Source organism: Apis laboriosa, unplaced genomic scaffold (genome assembly GCF_014066325.1).
Source record: "Apis laboriosa isolate Shangri-la unplaced genomic scaffold, ASM1406632v1 scaffold14409_cov159, whole genome shotgun sequence".
NCBI classification, from domain to species: Eukaryota; Metazoa; Arthropoda; class Insecta; order Hymenoptera; family Apidae; genus Apis; species Apis laboriosa.
Window position 1 is genome coordinate 76403 of NW_025221511.1, and position 17511 is coordinate 93913.

The following is a 17511-nucleotide window of genomic DNA, read 5'->3' on the forward strand; positions in this document are numbered from 1 at the left end:
CACATTTACACACATACACATATATGTTTTTTTCGTGATGGAGTTTACTTGATTTTGCTTGTTTTTCTTTGTGTAACGTCACGTGTTTCTATCTTTTTTTTATTTTCTCTTCTTTTCTTTTCGTCGTATTTCACATTTGTCTATCTACGTGTTTACAAGGACAATGCGATTCCGTATATTGGAATTGCACTTTTATGGCACTCTATACAATTATTTATTTATTTATTTATTTATACAGAGTTAAAACGAAGAGACAACGAATAATCGTAATAGTAGTCGCACAGAGATATGTAAAAGTCGCATCGTACGATATGCAAACACCTAATTGTACCAAACACTTAATTCACTTTAGGCTTTTCCGATCGAGTTTCTGTCTTCACAGAAAATAGCTCGGTTGAATTTTCGTATTGTTGTTGTTCGCAATGAGATATACCTTTGCTCGTTCGATCGAGAACGAATACGGAAACGGAAGACACGCAAGAAAATCAAGTGACCTCCAAGACGTGTGTCGAGACTTGTGAGAACGCAGCGAGCACAAGTCAACGCTCCAAAAAAATTAGTCGTATTAATGATTTCTCAATAATCTCTCTCATATTCTTTGAATATTTTTTTTTCTTTCTCATTTAACTTCATATTGTATCTTACCTTTTTCTTTTTTTTCTTTGTATTAACTTTTTTAATCCATCGCATCGGCTATTTGATTTACGATATTTTCTTTGCTGTATCCTTTCCCGCCTCTCCTTTAAAAAAAAAATATATATATATATATAAATCCATTCCACACACGTTTCACCTTTACCTTTTCTGTTTCTTTTCGATCATCGTTTAATCGTTTCCTTATTTCTCTCCTTATTTTTCATTCTTCGCTTTGGTTTCTCGGATCTCTGTCTCTCTCGATCGAAATTTCGTCCACGAATCTCGTTCCATCTCGCTCGATCGCTCGGCGTGTTGTTGTTCCTTCGTTCCATCGTGATAGATTTGTCGTGAGAAGATCAAGTCGTTGCAGAGCAAAATCCAGGCGCGTACAGAGAGGTCGAAGATCCTCGCGCAACGTGGCAGGCCTGATCCAGAGCCATTGGATCCATGACCAGTCTAGATAGGCGATCCAGATCGTCGAGAGCTTCGCGATACTTGTCTTGTCACATTGTGGCAATCATTAGCGTCGTATCCTCGCGTTCGTTTCTTTTCTTACCCGGTGCAGTTCCGCGAGTTCCATCTCGAGCGAAGGGAACGTCGAAGAAAAAAATGGCGGAAGATTTTCTTTCAGAGAATCTGTCAGCTGTGAAACATCGTCGTTCGTCCTCGTTCGAGGAGTGGATACCGATTTTTAATACCTCAGGATCTTTTTTAGCGAACTTTATATTATATATATATATATATTATAAAAATATATGTACAATATATATATATATATACATATATATATGTATATCGTCTATATTATATTATATCGAGCAAAACTTTTTCCTAAACGTTATTGTTCGTCCAGGCATAGAGAGCAGACTTGCATTCTTATAAAAGAAAAACGAAAAAGAATAGAAAAAGAAAAACGATCGAAAATATGTTATTATTTCAAAAAAGAGAGAATAAAAAGCCCTCTTTGTTGCAAAAAAAAAAAAAAAAAATAAAAATATCGTGTATTTCTTCGCGAGCCAAACCATCGCTGATCATAACGTTAATCTAGCATACGTGCATATACTAAAATTACCCGAAGAAAAAGAAAAGATATCTTTAAAATTCCATAACAATCCGTTTTAACACCCCTGACCACATTATCTGATAACAACCAGCCCCCGATCCCTCCGTCATTACTTCCGCCCGAGTTAACAATCTTTTTATTATTCTCACCCCGCCATAAACAAAATATAAGATAAGACATCACAAAAGAAAAAGAAAAACTCGCAGAAAAAAATTGACATATGTATAATTCCATTGTTGTGCCTTGGCTGGTTCCTCCGTGGCGGATAAAGCAGAGCCTGCAGCAAAGGATGGACGATTGGAGGCAACGCGTCAAGACATTGCTGGATGAAATATACACCGTGGACCCGTACTATGTACAAAGCAACGAGACAAGGTTCGTCAATCAGGTCTCGTACGCGGACATCGCCGCTGGTCGCACGAGCCCCAATTCCAGGGGCTCTAGCCCCTTTAGAAACAACGAGGCTGCCCCTACACCTCTCTCGATTCAAGTGCTTAGACCGACTGCTCAATTCTCAAGATCCGTGGATATCCAGAAACCCGTCGTTGAACCGGTTCGCGATGAAACTCCGCCTAGCACCGCGAGAATAGAAAGCAGAGGCAACGAGGAACGGGCGAGAATCGAGGAGCAGAGCGAACAGAAGGAATCCGAGATGAGAATCGAAAGCAGAAGACACGTTTCCAAGGTGGATTCGATGGATTCTAGGACGAGGAGTCAGTCGAGGAGGGCTGGTTCGGTTAGAAATGACAGCGATGAGGCTGTGAGGGAATCTAGGGAGAGAAATTCGTCCGCGGAGAATGAAAACGAGATGGAGATTTGTACATCGATGGAACAGAAAAAGGAATCGTTGGTACTTAAGAATACGTTGGCGCCTAAGGTTGAGAGGAGAGGAAGATCGGCTAGTCCCATTTGGGTGCCTGGATCTACGTCCTACGCGGATATCCTTCGTGGAAATAGACAAAGTTCTCGCAGTCCTTCGGTGGAGGCTGGCAAGGACGTTAATATGATTGGTAGAGAAGTCAGCGAGACTGTGGTCGAAGAGTTGTCTGTGGAAACGGTTCAGAATGAGAAGTTGGAGTTCAATGTGCCGAGACTCGAAGTGGAGGAACAGACGGAAGTTCAGGAAGCTGTTGAGGAAGAGGCAAACGAAGAGATAGAAGCAGTAGAGAGTTACCAGTCTGTTGAGGTAATGGATGAAGACGTGGCTGAAATCGTATCTTCTTCCGTGAAACCCGAGGAATCGGCAGAGGCTCAAACCAGTTGGGCTGATGAGAGCATGGAGGAGTACGTTTTATTGAATGAGAAGAATTACAAGAATATTGCGGGAGCACCGCAACAAGTACAAGAAGTGTACAACTATATTCAACCACCTCTTCGACCAGCGATTCCAGAATTGGTTGGATTCATTGGATCTCAGGTAGCTTATCCAGTAAGTTCTTACGTCTACATGCCGGCTGCATCCCCTCAGCAGATGACTCTTCCTCATTACACCGAGAGTCAGATAGCATTCCCGTCTGAACAGTACGTGGCACAACCTAGTTACATCCCTGAGCCAGAGATTTATCAGCAGAATCTGTTGCAGAAACAGAGACAACCGCATCAATCTAAATACAAAAGTAATCCAAAGAGCGCTCCAATTATTATGCAAAATGTGGAAGAGAAATGTTTATCTTGTCAGATTCCTCAAGCTGTGGATATTCAACCTGTCGTACAACCTATTGTCCAACCAATACAGATCGTTGAAGAGAAATCTGTGGAACAAGAACAGCCTGTACAACAGCCTGTGGAACAACAGCCTGTGCAGCAATCGATGCAACAATCAGTGGAACAATTAGTAGAGCAACCAGTGGAACAACCTGTGCAACCTGTTTCCCCCGCAACACCATCGGAAAGCACACCGGTGAAGACAAAAATAATCACCGAGAGCAAAACATTCTCCTACGCTCAGATCTTATCACAGGGTCTCGCTCCTAAACCGTCATCGGCCGTCAGTAGTTATTCTCCACCAACGAGCGTTCCATCGACGACATTAGCCTCGAAACAGGTGAAAGAGCGTTCGTATTCACCTGTGAATTCGACAACGTCCTCCGTACACGAGACGAGTCCTCCTCAGGAGGCGAGTCAAACTCGAGAATCGTCGGTAAGTAAACAGGAAAGCAATTGGGACGTTACGAAGAAAAGAGAGACGAGGAAGACTCATCAGGAGGCGCCGAAGACGAAGATACCGGAAAAGAGAGCTAGAAGAGGGCCCGAATACTCGAAAGAGAAACTTCAAAAGGAGAAAATTAAGATTAATGTGGAGCAACAGAAACAGGTATTCGAAACAAAAGATGAAATTGTTGTGGAAGATACTTCTAAAATAAATGTGAAGAGTAACGAGGTTGAGATTAAAAAGGAAAAAGTGGAAGATGTTCGACCGGAAAAGAGAGTAGATGTCGAAAAGACGAAAAAGATGGAAGTACAAAAACAAGATGAAAAGCAAGAGGTTCAGGAGGAGAAGCATGATGTTCAACAGAGGAGCAGATCTCAGGAAAAGAAACGAAAGGGAAAGAAGAAGAAACCGGAGAAGTCGATGGACGATGAGATAGACAAGGCTCTGAAAGAAATTGAGGATATGGATAAACAGAAAAAGAGGGATAAATCGAGGGAACAGACTAAGATTAAGGATACGATTCAAACTGTTCAAACAGAAAAATCTAAAGAAGATAATGAAAAGAAAGGCGTGAAGCCTGGTGAGAAAAAGAAACAAAATAAATCGAAGATGGAGAAGGTTAGAGACGAATCAGAAATTGCAATGAATCAGACTAACGCGAAAGAACAAATGAAATCGAAGAATGATACGAAAGAAAGTAAAGAAGAGAAAAATATTGAGAAAAGAAATGCAAAGGATGAAGCTAAGATTTTTAAGGAGAAAGTTGAAAGTCGAAAGAGCGAGTCGGAAAAAAGATCTGAAATTAAAATTGATTCAGGTAGCGAATTGAGGAAAGTTGAGACGAAGGAAGAGAAAGCGCAGAAAGACTCTGCTAATCTATCGAAGAAAAAGCAAAAAGGTAAAGAACAGACTGGTACGGTAAAAGATAAATCTAATAAAGATAGTGTGAAATCTACGAAAATTGAAAATGAATCTGAAATGAAAAAAGCGATATTTATTGAAGATAAAGCAGAAATTCAAAAAGAAAAAGACATTAAACTAGTTGAAAATATTGGAAATTTAGATCAATCACAGAAACAAGAGGATACGAAATCTGTAAAACTTATGAAATCAGAAAAAATATCTGAAACAAAAATTGAATCGAAAGAGAAGGAATCTGCGAAACCTAAAGAACAGGATAAATCGAAAAAGAATAAAAAACAGAAACAAGGAACCGAGAATGAGGTCTCAAAAGACCAGACACCTAAGAAACAGAACCAACAAAAAGAAGAAAAGAAAACAGATCAATCGAAACAGAAAAAATCTGTAGAAAAATCAGAGATGATAGATATTAAATTGGAAGAAAAGGAAGAGATTAAAGTAGAGGTTGATGTGAAACCACCAAAAGATGAAAAAGAGAAAAAGGTAACTGGAAAAGAGAAAGAAAAGAAAGCTGAAAGTAAAGATCGCAAAAAGAAAGATATAAAACCAGAAGTAGCAAAAGAGAAAGAAGAACAGAAAGCTGTAATAAATCCATTGATTAGTGCGATAGAATCTGATAAAAAAATTGAAGAAAAAGAAGTTGATAATAAAGATTCGAAGGAAATTTCTACACCAAAGAAAGAAACGAAAAAGGCAGGTGAAGCAGAGAAACAGACAAAAACGAAAGGTGGAAAGAAATCTAAAAAGGAAGCAGATATTAATCAGAAACCTGCAACTGAGATTATCAAAAAAGAAGAGACGATAGTCGCTGACAAACAAGTTATTGAAGAAAAAATTGATGAAAAAATTATTATAGAAGAATCGAAAAAAGAACATTTGAAACTTGAATCAGTTGTATCAAATACAGAACTATCAGAGATGAAAAAACATAAGAAATCTAAATCACCAAAAAGAGGAAAGAAAGAAGAAAGTTTAAAATCTGTAGAACAAAAAGAAAAGACAGATAAAAAAGAAATGCAAGAGGAAACGATAAAATTAGAAGAAATGAGCGATAAAATCGATAATACGAAAGAAAAATCTATAAAAGAAACAAAAGAAGAAGTTGTTATCGAAGTTAAAGAGGAAATTAGTGCAGTTCAGGTTGAAGAAAAGAAAGAAAAAGATATAATCCTAACAGACAAAATTGAGATACAGTCTGCTATTGAAAAAATACCTGAAAAGATTATTGTTGAAGGAAGCATGGAAACATTTATAAAAACTGTAGAAATAGCAAAAGAAACTGAAAAAATTGAAGTCAGTGATACGAAAGAGAAAAAGGAAACACTTCCTCCTGAAATTTCAAAAACAGAAGACCAACAACCAGAGCAAAAGAGTGAAATGCCAAGTACACCATCGAAGAGTAAAAAGTCAAGTAAATCAAAGGAGAAACATCCTATCGAAAAAATAGCTCCACTTTCTATAGTTCAAGAGCCTAAACCAAGTACACCAAAGAGTCAACCAAGTACACCAAAATCCGATAAAAAGAAGAAAAAGAAACAAGAGAATAAAGACAAAGATAATATTGAATCTCCACAAGCAAAACAAAAGACAATTACAGAAAAACCTCTCAGTGACGCAAAACCAATCGAAGAATCCATCGAAATACCTGATGTTGCTCCCGAAAAATCTATTTTTGAAGAGAAAGAAATAACGACATTGCAACCTGAAATAAGTCCAATAATTGAGCCTGAAAAAGATCAAATTATTGAATCTAATGAGTCAAAATCTCTTTCGCAAGACCTGATTGAAAAATCAAGTACAGAAGAAATTCCATCTCTTTCATTGACAGAAGAGATTTCAAACGTCACAGATACTGGTTCGCCAGTCGAAGAATCATCTTCGACGTCATCGGGCAAAGCATTAATCATCGAAAAAACGGTAACCACGGTGACGACCACGACCAGCATACCGGGATCTGTCGAAGTGAAGCCTCCGAACGTGAAATCCGTGAAATCCGTAGAGATCTTAGAAAGCATTCCCTTACCTAAGATCGTAGGCTCCAAACCCACTGAATTAATCACCCTACGTCCTGAAACAGTAGAGGCTAGCCTAACAACCAGATATGCTAGGGTATCGGATGAATCAGCTGTTGGTATCCCCTCGAAAGAGTTTTTAGATACGTTAGTGGACGAGTCGAATTTCGATTACGCGAATTATATCAATCTCATCGAAGACGATCAACCGATTTTGTTCGGTAGCGTTCAGGATAGGAGGAAAGATCATTCTGGGACTCCTTTGTCTGTAGAAAACGCGAAGGAAGAACGAGAGGTCGATGATTTAAAGGAGGGACAGGGTGTTGATACGAAGATTTCGCAAGATACATTGAGCGAAATCGAGGGTAAGACTGAAAAGGGTGAAATAATGATTAAAAAGGAAGTAAATATTCTTGGAGAAACTGAAAGTGAGAGATTCAAAGATTCGAGTGAGTTAGTGGTAGAGAATGAGGATAAAAGTGTGGAAGAGAAGCGAGAAACGAATAAAACTATGGAAGAGCTTCTTTTCACTGTTGGAAAGGAAGAAGATGTGAAGAATGCTGTGGAAGAATTGTTAGAAGCTGAAAGAAAAGCTATGGTAGTTGAACAAAAAATTGTAGATATCGAAAAACAAGAAGCTGTTTCTGTTAAACTTGAAGATAGTAAATTTAAGTTGGAAGAAATTGAAAATAAAACAACTTTGAATGAAGAAAAGATTGGAGATTTAGAAAAACCAATTGAAGTTCCTGTTAAAACTGAAGAAGTTAGTAAAACAACTATAGAAGAAAAGGTAGTAGATTCTGAAAAAGGAGTAGAAGTTCCTGTTGAAATTAAATCTATAACGAAAGAAGTTGAAAATAAAATAACTCTGCCTGAAGAAAAAATTGCAGAATTTGAGAAGCCAATAGAAGTTCCTATTAAAGTTAATGATGCTAAACTTCAAACAGAAGAAATTAAAATTGAAGATAAAGTAGATTCTGAAAAACAAGAAAGAATTGAAATTGAAGATTCTAAGTCTAAAATGAAAGGCATTGAAAATACAGATCTACTTGAAGAAAAGCTAATAGATACTGAAAAACGAGAAGATATTTCTGTTAAGCTTGAAGATATTAATTCTAAATCGGAAGAAATTGAAAATAAGCCAACTCAGGATGAAGAAAAAATTAAAGAAGTTCCTATTAATATTAAAGATTCTAAATTCATAATTGAAAAAATAAATAATGAAACAATTATAATTGAAGAAAAAGATGATCTTGAAGAAAAAATAGAAATTCCTATTGAAATTAAATCCATAACGAAAGAAGTTAAAGATAAAACAGCTCTGTTTGAAGAAAAGGTTGTAGAATCTGAAAAATCATTCAAAGAAGTTCCTGTTAAAATTGATTATTCTAAACCCCAAGAAGAAATTAAAGTTGGAGAAAAGGTAATGGAGAAACAAGAAACAATTGTAGATGAAGATTCTAAATCTAAAATGGAAAGCGTTGAAGATAAAACAATTCTTGAAGAAAAGATCATAGAATCTGAGAAATCAATAGAAGTTCCTGTTAAGATTAAAGATTCTAAGAAAATAGAAAAAGAAGTTCCTGTCGAAATTAAAGATTCTAAGTCAAAAATAAAAGATATAAACCCATATTATTTCACAGATTTAGTCAAACCTTATTGGTTCAATTATCGTCCTTATATTAAGGCAGAAATTGATTTCTATAGGCATTTCAAGATAGTAAAAATATTAGAAGAAAATGTACCTGCTCCTGTGTTACCAAGATCAGATAGTATTGAAAGAATTGTTCAGGAATCAATCATGAAAAAACCTAAAGAAGAAGAAAAGAAAATGGAAAGTGCAGAACAATCTGAGACTGAATACGCAAAACATGCATCTCAGGAAATAATTAAGGAAAAATCTAAAGAAACAGAAAAGAAAACGGAAGATACAAAGGAATCTGAAACAGAATACAGAAAGCATGTACTTCAGGAATCAATTGAGGAAAAATCTAAAGAAATAGAAAAGAAAACAGAAGATACAGAGGAATCTGAAGCAGAATATCGAAAGTATGCACTTATTGGAGAAACCCTTAAATATCCTATTAGTACGTTTTATAAATTAGAATCTGAATGGGTGAAATCTAAGCTGATTCAAGAAAAAGAGATCACATTTATTCCTGTAGAAGAATCTGAATCAACAAATGCTGAAATTAACAAGGAAATTATTCAAATTTATGAAGAAGAAAAATTACCAATAGAATTAAAAGAATTAGAAGAGGTCATGTCTACATCTGTAGAAGAATTGACAGATAAATTGACAGATATTGAAGTAAAATCACCAATAAAATTAGAAGAATTAGAAGAGATCATATCCACTTCTGTAGAAGAATCTAAACTGACAGATGTTGAAGTAAAATCACCAATAAAATTAGAAGAATTAGAACTCAAAAATGAAGAAGTCATACTCTCTCCTGAAGAGGAGTCTAAATCAATAGATATTGAAATTAAAAAGGAAATTATCGAAATTTATGAAGAAGAAAAGCCAGCAGTAAAATTAGAAGAAGATAAAAAGATTAATATTGAGAAAGATACTATGAAAGTTATCGAAGAAGTTACTACAGAAATTAAATCTACAGATAGAATTTTGGATCAAACAGCAGCTCTTATTGAAGACGTGACTAAAGAACTTAATATGATAAAGAAAGAAGAAGAGCAAAATAAAATTATAACAATTGTAGAAGAAAGAAAGAAAGAATCTGAAGCTGAGAAAAAAGAGCAAGTATCCGAGAAAAAATCAAAAACGGAAAAATCAAAGAAAGAAAAGCAATCAAAAGGTGATAAATCGAAGAATAAGAAAAAGGAGATTTCATCAATTAAAGAACATGAAATTGAGAAAAAAGATACTGTTGAAACAGAAATGACACAAATTATAGAACAACTTACAGAGATTAAAAAAGAGGAAATTAAAGAGGCTCCACTATCGATCAAAGAACTTGAAATACTTGAGGAGAAAGATACTACTGAAACAGCAGAATTATCACAGATTATGGAACAATTTACTGCAGAAATTAAGAAAAAAGAAATTGAGGAGATTTCATTATTACCCAAAGAATCTGAAATAATTGAGAAAAAAGATATTGATATTGAAAAAGATATCGAAACTTCAGAATTAACAAGAACGATGGAAGAACTTATTACTGCGATAAAGGAAATTTCAACAGATGAAATTATTGATCAAAAAGAAGAGAAGAAAATGGAAAAAAATATTACTATGGAAGAACTATTAACCACATCACAATCAAAAATGGAAGAAGAAGGAAAACCTGTGATAATATCTCCAAAAGTAGAAAAAGTAGGAAAAGAAACGAAATCAGAAAAAAGCAAAAAGAAACAGAGGAAACAAAACGAAAAGAAAGAAGAAATTCCAGTTCTAGAGAATCCAATTGTAACTGAACAAGAAAATATAGACAAGAAAGTTGTTGAGAAGTCTATTTCTGAAAAGAAGAAGACTTCTAAAGAATCTAAGAAAAAAGAAGAAGTTAAAGAAGCATCGAAAGAAGAAAAAATTATCACAGAAGAACTGAAATCGTGTTCCTTAGAAAAAGACATTGATATTATAACTGAAATAACAGAAACCGAAAAATTAGTCAATGGTAAAACAATAGAGATAATAGATTTAGATGAAATTCAATCTTCAACAAAAGAAGAGAAAACTAAACCTATAGAGAAATCTAAAAAAGAAGAAACAAAAACAAAATCTGGAAAACAGAAACAATTCAAGGAGAAAGCTGATATTAAAGCTACCCCAGATAAAGAACCAAAGAAACAAGATAAACAGGAAAATAGTTCTCCAGATTCAAAGAAGAGACGTGAAGGAAAATCTAAGAAAACAAACGACATCCCAACATCAATGTCTCAAGAAATTGTGAGTGAAATTTCTCCAGAAGAGTTTAAAAAGGAAGAGAGTCAAATAGAAATAAAAGAAGTATCACAAGAAGAAATTCAGCCATCGGTGTGTACCAAATCATGGGCATCAATTGTTAGCATGAAAGGAAATATGGAAACAACTAATAATTCTACAGATATTTCGAAAGTAACATCTGAAGAATCAATACCTGAAACTCCAAAATTAGAAAAAATAGAAAAAGTGGAAGAAATTATACCTGAAGAACCGCAGAGTCCACCAGCACATCAAAAATGGGTGAAACACCAAAAGAAAAAAGATGTAAAACAAGAGAAGAATGTTACTGAGATAAAAGCCTCTTCTATCAATACTGAAAATGAAGGAGAAAAAGAGATAATTATTGAAGAATCACAAGAATTGATTACAAAAGACTCGAACAAATCTTATGCTCAAGTGGCTGCTTCCAACAAAAGGACTTCTCCACAATTTAATCAAGAAGATATAATAATTACTAAACCGACTCCTATTAATCAAAACATTGAGAAAAAAGAAATTGCACAGGAAGAAGCACTAATAATCACAGAAATTGAAAATGTCAAAGAAGAAACGATTAAATCTGACGAAGAGGTAATAATGGATAAAAAGTTTGATGAATTAGTTATTGAAAAAGGTGTCTTTAAAATGGAATCAACTTCATGGGTAGAAGAAATCGAGAAAGAAGCATTAGAAGAAGAAATTGATTTTAAAACTTCTATTCAGGATATTGAATCTCCGCAGAAAACGAAAGATTCGTGGGCTACTATAGTTGGAAAATATGTTGAACCACCAAAAATTTCATTACCTACAGTGAAAAAAGAGCAAACTATCGAGCAAAATTCGTATCCTCAAGTACAAATCCATGTAGAACAAGCTCCAGAACCTGTACCCATTGAAGAAGTAGTTCAAGTAGACGAACAAGGTTTCATAGAATTTTTAAATCGAAAAGAATTGCGATCTAGACGATCCAGATCACGATCCAGAAGTGCCAGACGAGATGATGCAAAGCAGTCGAGTGATAAACCTATAATTCCTGAAGAAATTTTAGCAGTAGAACAGAAAGAGGAAAATGCAGAGAAAATGGAAGAGCAAAAGAAAAAGGAGGCAAAAAAAGGAAAAGAAGAAAAATCTAAGAAAGATAAACGTAAGGCAAAGTCAAACAGTGCGGATCGTAATCAAAGTATAACGAAAGAGGAACAAGAAAAAGAGAAAAGTAAGACAAAGACGAATGAAATCGAGGAAAAGAAAATAGAGGAAGAAACGATAGAAGAATCAATTGAGCAAGATATAGAAAAAACCATCCAATCAAAAAAGAAAGGTAAAGGCAAATCGAAAATAAAAGAAGCTGAAAAAGAAAAAAATAAAGAAGAAATTGTTGTTGAAAAAGTTGAGAAAAAGCTTGAAGAAAAGATAGAAATAAAGAAAGAAAAAGAAGAATTGCAGACTATTGAGTTTGAAGTTCCAGAGGCAGATAAAATAATGGAAGTAAATACACAAAATAAGATTGCAGAAAAATCGAAAGTAGAAACAAAAGAACAATCCGGTGGTAAGAAGAATAAAAAATCGAAAAAAGGAAAATCTGATAAGGAACAACCGAAACACGAATTTAAAGATAAGGATCAACCGAAACACGAATTTAAAGATAAGGAACAAGATAAACAAATAGATAATGCTCAGACAACAGAACTAAAGTTAGAACTAAAATTAAAAGAAGAAATTATGAAAGAATCAGAAATTAAAGATCAAGAAGAAGCAAAAGAAAATATAATATTTGAAATTGAATCTGAAGAAATTCAAGAAAAATCAAACGAAAATACGATATTTGAAACTGAAAATGAACTTCTTCAAGAAACAAAATCTGACAAACTAATGCAATCAGAAAAACGTAAAAAGAAATCCAAAGAAAGAAAAGCAGAAATAGCACCAAAACAAATCACTGAAACAGTTATTGAAGAAAATAAAGTATTAGAATCTGAAATACAAAAAGAAATATTGAAAGAACAATCAGAAGCAAAAGATATTCAAGATATAAAAGCAATTACTGAGTTTGTTCAAGAAACAATATATGAAAAACCAGCTTCTTCTGGAAAACGTAAAGGAAAATCAAAGGAAAAGAAAAAAGCAATTATTACAGAAACAGCAATTAAAGAAAAGGAAGTATCTAAACCTGAAATCAAAGAAATATTAAAAAAGGAATCAGACATTGAGGAAATTAAAGAAATTAAAGAAATTGAGGAAGAACTAAAAACAATTATGAAATCTGAAGATGAATATAAGTCTGAGATTGTTCAAGAAACAAAATCTGAAAGATCAGAACTTTCAGAAAAAAATAAGGAAAAATCTAAGGAAGAGGAAGTCTCTAAAATTAAAGAAATTAAAGAAATTAAAGAAATTGCAGCAGAAATTGCACTAGAACAAATTACTGAAACATCAATTGAAAAGAATAAAATAGTTAAACCAGAGATCAAAGAAAAAATATCAGAAAAAGAATTAGAAATTGAAGAAGACAAGGAAGTTCAAAAAGAAATACAAACATCTATAAAGTGTGAAATTGAAAGTAAGCCTGAAATTGTTCAGGAAATAAAATTTGAAAAATCTCCAAAAAAGCGTAAAGGAAAATCTAAGGAAACGAAAGTAGAAACTGTATCAGAACAAATCACTAAAATATCAATTGACGAAAAGAAATTATTTGAATTTGATGCTAAAGAAAAAATATCGAGTCAAATAATAAAAGAAGAAGAAGTAATTAAGCAGGAAAGAGACGATACTGATCACATTAAACAGGATGTTACTGTAGAGAATGAAATAGAAACAATTGCGATAACATCTGAAAAGCTGAAAGAAAAGGAAAATTCTGTAAAAGAATCAACAGAATTACCACAAACAATCGCTAAAGAAATTTCAGATAGTAAAACAGAAACAATAGAAGAGAAAGAGGAAACAAAAATTGAACAAGCAATAGAAACAGAAGATAAATCTAAAGTTTCGAAAAAAGAAAAACGGAAACAAAAGAAAAAAGAAAAATCAGCTACAAGAGCAACTAGCCAAGAAAAATTGAAAAACGAAAAATCAGAAGCGATTTCGCAAGAGCAGAAAGAAGAAATAAATATGACATCCAAAACGTTAGATGAATTAAAGGCAGAAGAAATATCTACAGAAATTATTTTAACTAATGAAACCAAGGAGAAAAAAGACACTAATGAAATATCTAAAGAAATTGAAAAATTAATTTTTTCTGAAGTGATTTCTGATGAGATAAAGCTTGTACCAGAAACTATGCCTATACCAATACCTAAAGAAGAAATAAAAGTAATTAAAGAGAAAATAGAATTATCAAAGTCAATTGAAGAACAAGAAATAATTTCTGATGAAATAAGGCTTGTTCCCGAAACTTTGCCTATATCAATATCCAAAGAGGAAATAAAACCAATTAAGGAGATAGAAGAATTGCCAAAACCAACTGAAGAAAAAGAAATATTTTCTGATGAAATCAAACCAGAAATTATCTCTATACCAATATCTGAAGAAATACATTCTATTAAAGAGAAAACAGAGTTGCCAAAACTAAAAGAAAATGAAATTTCTGATGAAATGAAACTTGTTCCAGAATCTTTATCTATATCCAAAGAGGAAATACAACCTATTAAGGAAATAATAGAGCTGTCGAAACCAATTGAAGAAAAAGAAGAAATTATAAATAAAATAAAAGACATTGAAGAAAAAGGAGAAATAATTAAACCAGTGATAGATGAAGACAAAAAACAGGAAGATTCGTCATCTAAAAAATCTAAACGCAAGAATAAACAAGCAAAAAAAAGTAAGCACGAAGAAGCAGAAACGGAAATAAAATCTGTGGATGAAGATCTACTATCATCAAAGATTGAAAAAAATATTGAAATATTAAACACAGGTTCTTCTACTCCAACTCCAGATACTTCAAAGGAAATCCTTCAAATTGAAGAAAAGACATTGAACGTAACGATACCTGAACAGAAAATAGAAGTTAATGATATATTAACAATTGATGAAATTAAAAAAGATGAAAAAGAAATTAAGAACACAACAGAGCAGGAAATTGTTTTTGAAGAAGAAAAGATACTTTCGAAAACTCAAGAAGAAATTGAATTTAATCTACAGAAAATTGAAGAAACACCATCGACTTCTCCTATAAAAAAGAAAGTTACGAAAGAAGAAAAATCTAAAACAACAAAAGACAAAGGATATGAAGATAAATCTAATAATGATGATAAAGAAATTCATGACATAAAATCATTAACTACCGAAGAAATAACAGTAGACAAGACTTCTGAAGTTATAGAAGATACAATCATTCCACTTGAAGTGGAAAAACCAACAGAAATCATTGAATCAACTGAAGTAACGATAAATGGTATATTGAAAAAAGAAACTGACGAGATTGAAAAAGAGACAATTAAAAAAATAGAAACAATCGAAGAGATATATCCAGAAATTGTGAAAGAAAATATAATCCAAGAAATCGATAAAGTCCCAGAACAATTTATACCGATTGAAAAGCTATTAGATGAGATCGAATCACCCATAATAATAGACTCGATCGAATCCCAATTAGAAACCGAGGAAGAATTCGAGAAATGTATATCGAGTGAACCAGAAATAGAGACGGTCGATATCGTAATCGAACCAGCAAAACCAAAAGTACAATTTTACATAGCCGATGAAATTCTAGTTCTAAGTCCCGAGAAAAAGAAACCTGTCCAGACTCCTCTAATCTTAAAGACCCTGTCAGAACTCAGTAGGTCCAAGTTCCTCTCCCTTGATAGCGGTTTCTGGCCGGACAAACATCCTTATCACGAGGCTGAACGCTATCTATTCGAAAACTTGGCTAATTATCCAAAAGAAAATACTTCGAGCGATATTAAACGCGATTCTAACGATCCAGACGATTTTAATGGGGATCAGAATGATGGTAATTTGAATAATCGCGGTGGAAATGGTGGTCCCATGAATTCTTTTTTCTTGGGTGGACCTCATACCGAGCGTTTGATAGCCGATCTTCCAGGTGGTATAGGTAGCTGGAGCGATTACAGTACTTACTTGTCGAGCGAGAACGAGCAAAGAACGGATCAGACCACGGAGTTGGTCCAGGAAAAGATCGAGAATCCAACGTTAGATCTAACCCTTCCCTCAGACGAAGTAGTTTCTGAATTATCCTCCGTCCACCTCGAGGATGACCAGTCTATTTCCAAATTCGACGAATTGTCGCTCGAATCTGTTCCTACGACATCAGAAAATTCTGAGGAGATCAAATTACAATCATTGTCCACTGTCGAAGTGTCCCCTCTCGGTGAACAACCCTCTAAATTAGATCACGAGTTTTTTACTGCGGTTGAACGACTAGAATCCACCTGTTCCGATCCATCGTGCGAATTATTCCCAATACCAAATATCCCTGACCATGGTCCAGATCCTAAGGAAAATTTAGGTATTGAAAGAGGATCGATGCAGCGGCACACTCCAATCGTGGAGACGGAGAGAGAGATGGGGGTAGCTGAGGATGAGGCTGAAAAGAGGATACGAGGGATCAAGGTGCGATCACGAAACAAGCTGCGCTCGATCTTTACCCAATCGAGCTTCAAAGAGTTCACTGTCTTTTTTGTTGTTGTTATTGTTGTTATTGTTGTGTTGTGCGGGCTCGCGTGTATGTGTACGTACACGCTCGCGAGGTCGCGTGTGTGAGTGTGCGCGCGTGTGCTTGGTACACAGTGTTATATACTGTTTTCTCATGCCCTCGTTCATTGTTGTTTTATTCTACTTTTTAAAACAATTTTTTAACGTTTTTCTTCTCTCTCTCTCTTTTTTTTCTCTAATCGATCATTTTTCACTTATCTCGACCTCTGTATTATACAATCGAACGTATTACTTTTTTCTATTCTATACATTTTTTACGTTACTAGCCGCTGTTGATAGTTAATTACAATATTAGCGCTGCTACATTGCTATTGCTTCTCTCTAATTACGATTCTTCCTTCCTTGATTTGCATGCTGATTTTTTTTTTTTATTAATGCACGAGCGTAACGTTACTTGATTTTCGGCTTGCGTTGCGGTTCAATGAGAATTTTAAAAAAAGTTTCGCGATTAATTGGTCTTGAAAAATTATTGAAAAATGAGAATGATTCTTTTCATATTGAACAAATTTTATTCTTATTCAAGGAAGCAGTTTGCAACAACACTACGTTATGTATTCGATAATCAATATCTCTTTTAAGATTTTATTCTAACATGCTATATCTTTTAAATATATTTTTTTTTCTTTTTTTACAGCTTTCTCTCTTACAATCTACACATAAGAGGGAACATTTTAATGTTCTTTCACTTTAAAAGATCGATACTATGTAGTACTAAAATAGACACATCTTTTGAAGTACTCTGTAGAGTTGCACAGGATAAACTATAATTTGTGGTACAAATAAAATGCTCAAGATTTTATGATTCAAAAAGATTTAAAATAATATTGTTTTTTTTTATTATATTATATTCAAGGATATTTGAAAAAAAAGACTATAAAAAGTTACTCTATTATTGTGATTCATTTTGAATTATAAAATCTCAGATTTACTAGTACCATAAACCTTGTACATTTCCAATTTTAATTTTTTATAATTCCAAATTTGCATGGATAAATATATTTTATAAATGCTCGAATTTACTTAATTAAAAAAAAAATAATAGAAAAAGAAACTAAAAAACTATAGCATCTTGATATATTTGTGTTTTTTGCCTATCCCATTTTACGAATTCCATTAATTCATTAATTAACAGATT

The 17511-nt window shown here is 33.9% G+C and overlaps 1 protein-coding gene across 6 annotated transcripts in view; it reads left to right on the forward strand.

Annotated features, from left to right (window-relative positions):
- Positions 1-17511, forward strand: part of LOC122721112 — a 119142-nt gene that overhangs the window by 69426 nt on the left and 32205 nt on the right. For 5 of the 6 annotated variants that reach the window (XM_043948412.1, XM_043948409.1, XM_043948411.1 and 2 more), the window contains one exon: positions 1971-16274. In XM_043948412.1, coding sequence (XP_043804347.1) covers positions 1971-16274 — 14304 coding nt within the window. The remainder of the gene's footprint in view (positions 1-1970; positions 16275-17511) is intronic. The other variant, XM_043948410.1, reaches the window with a different exon arrangement.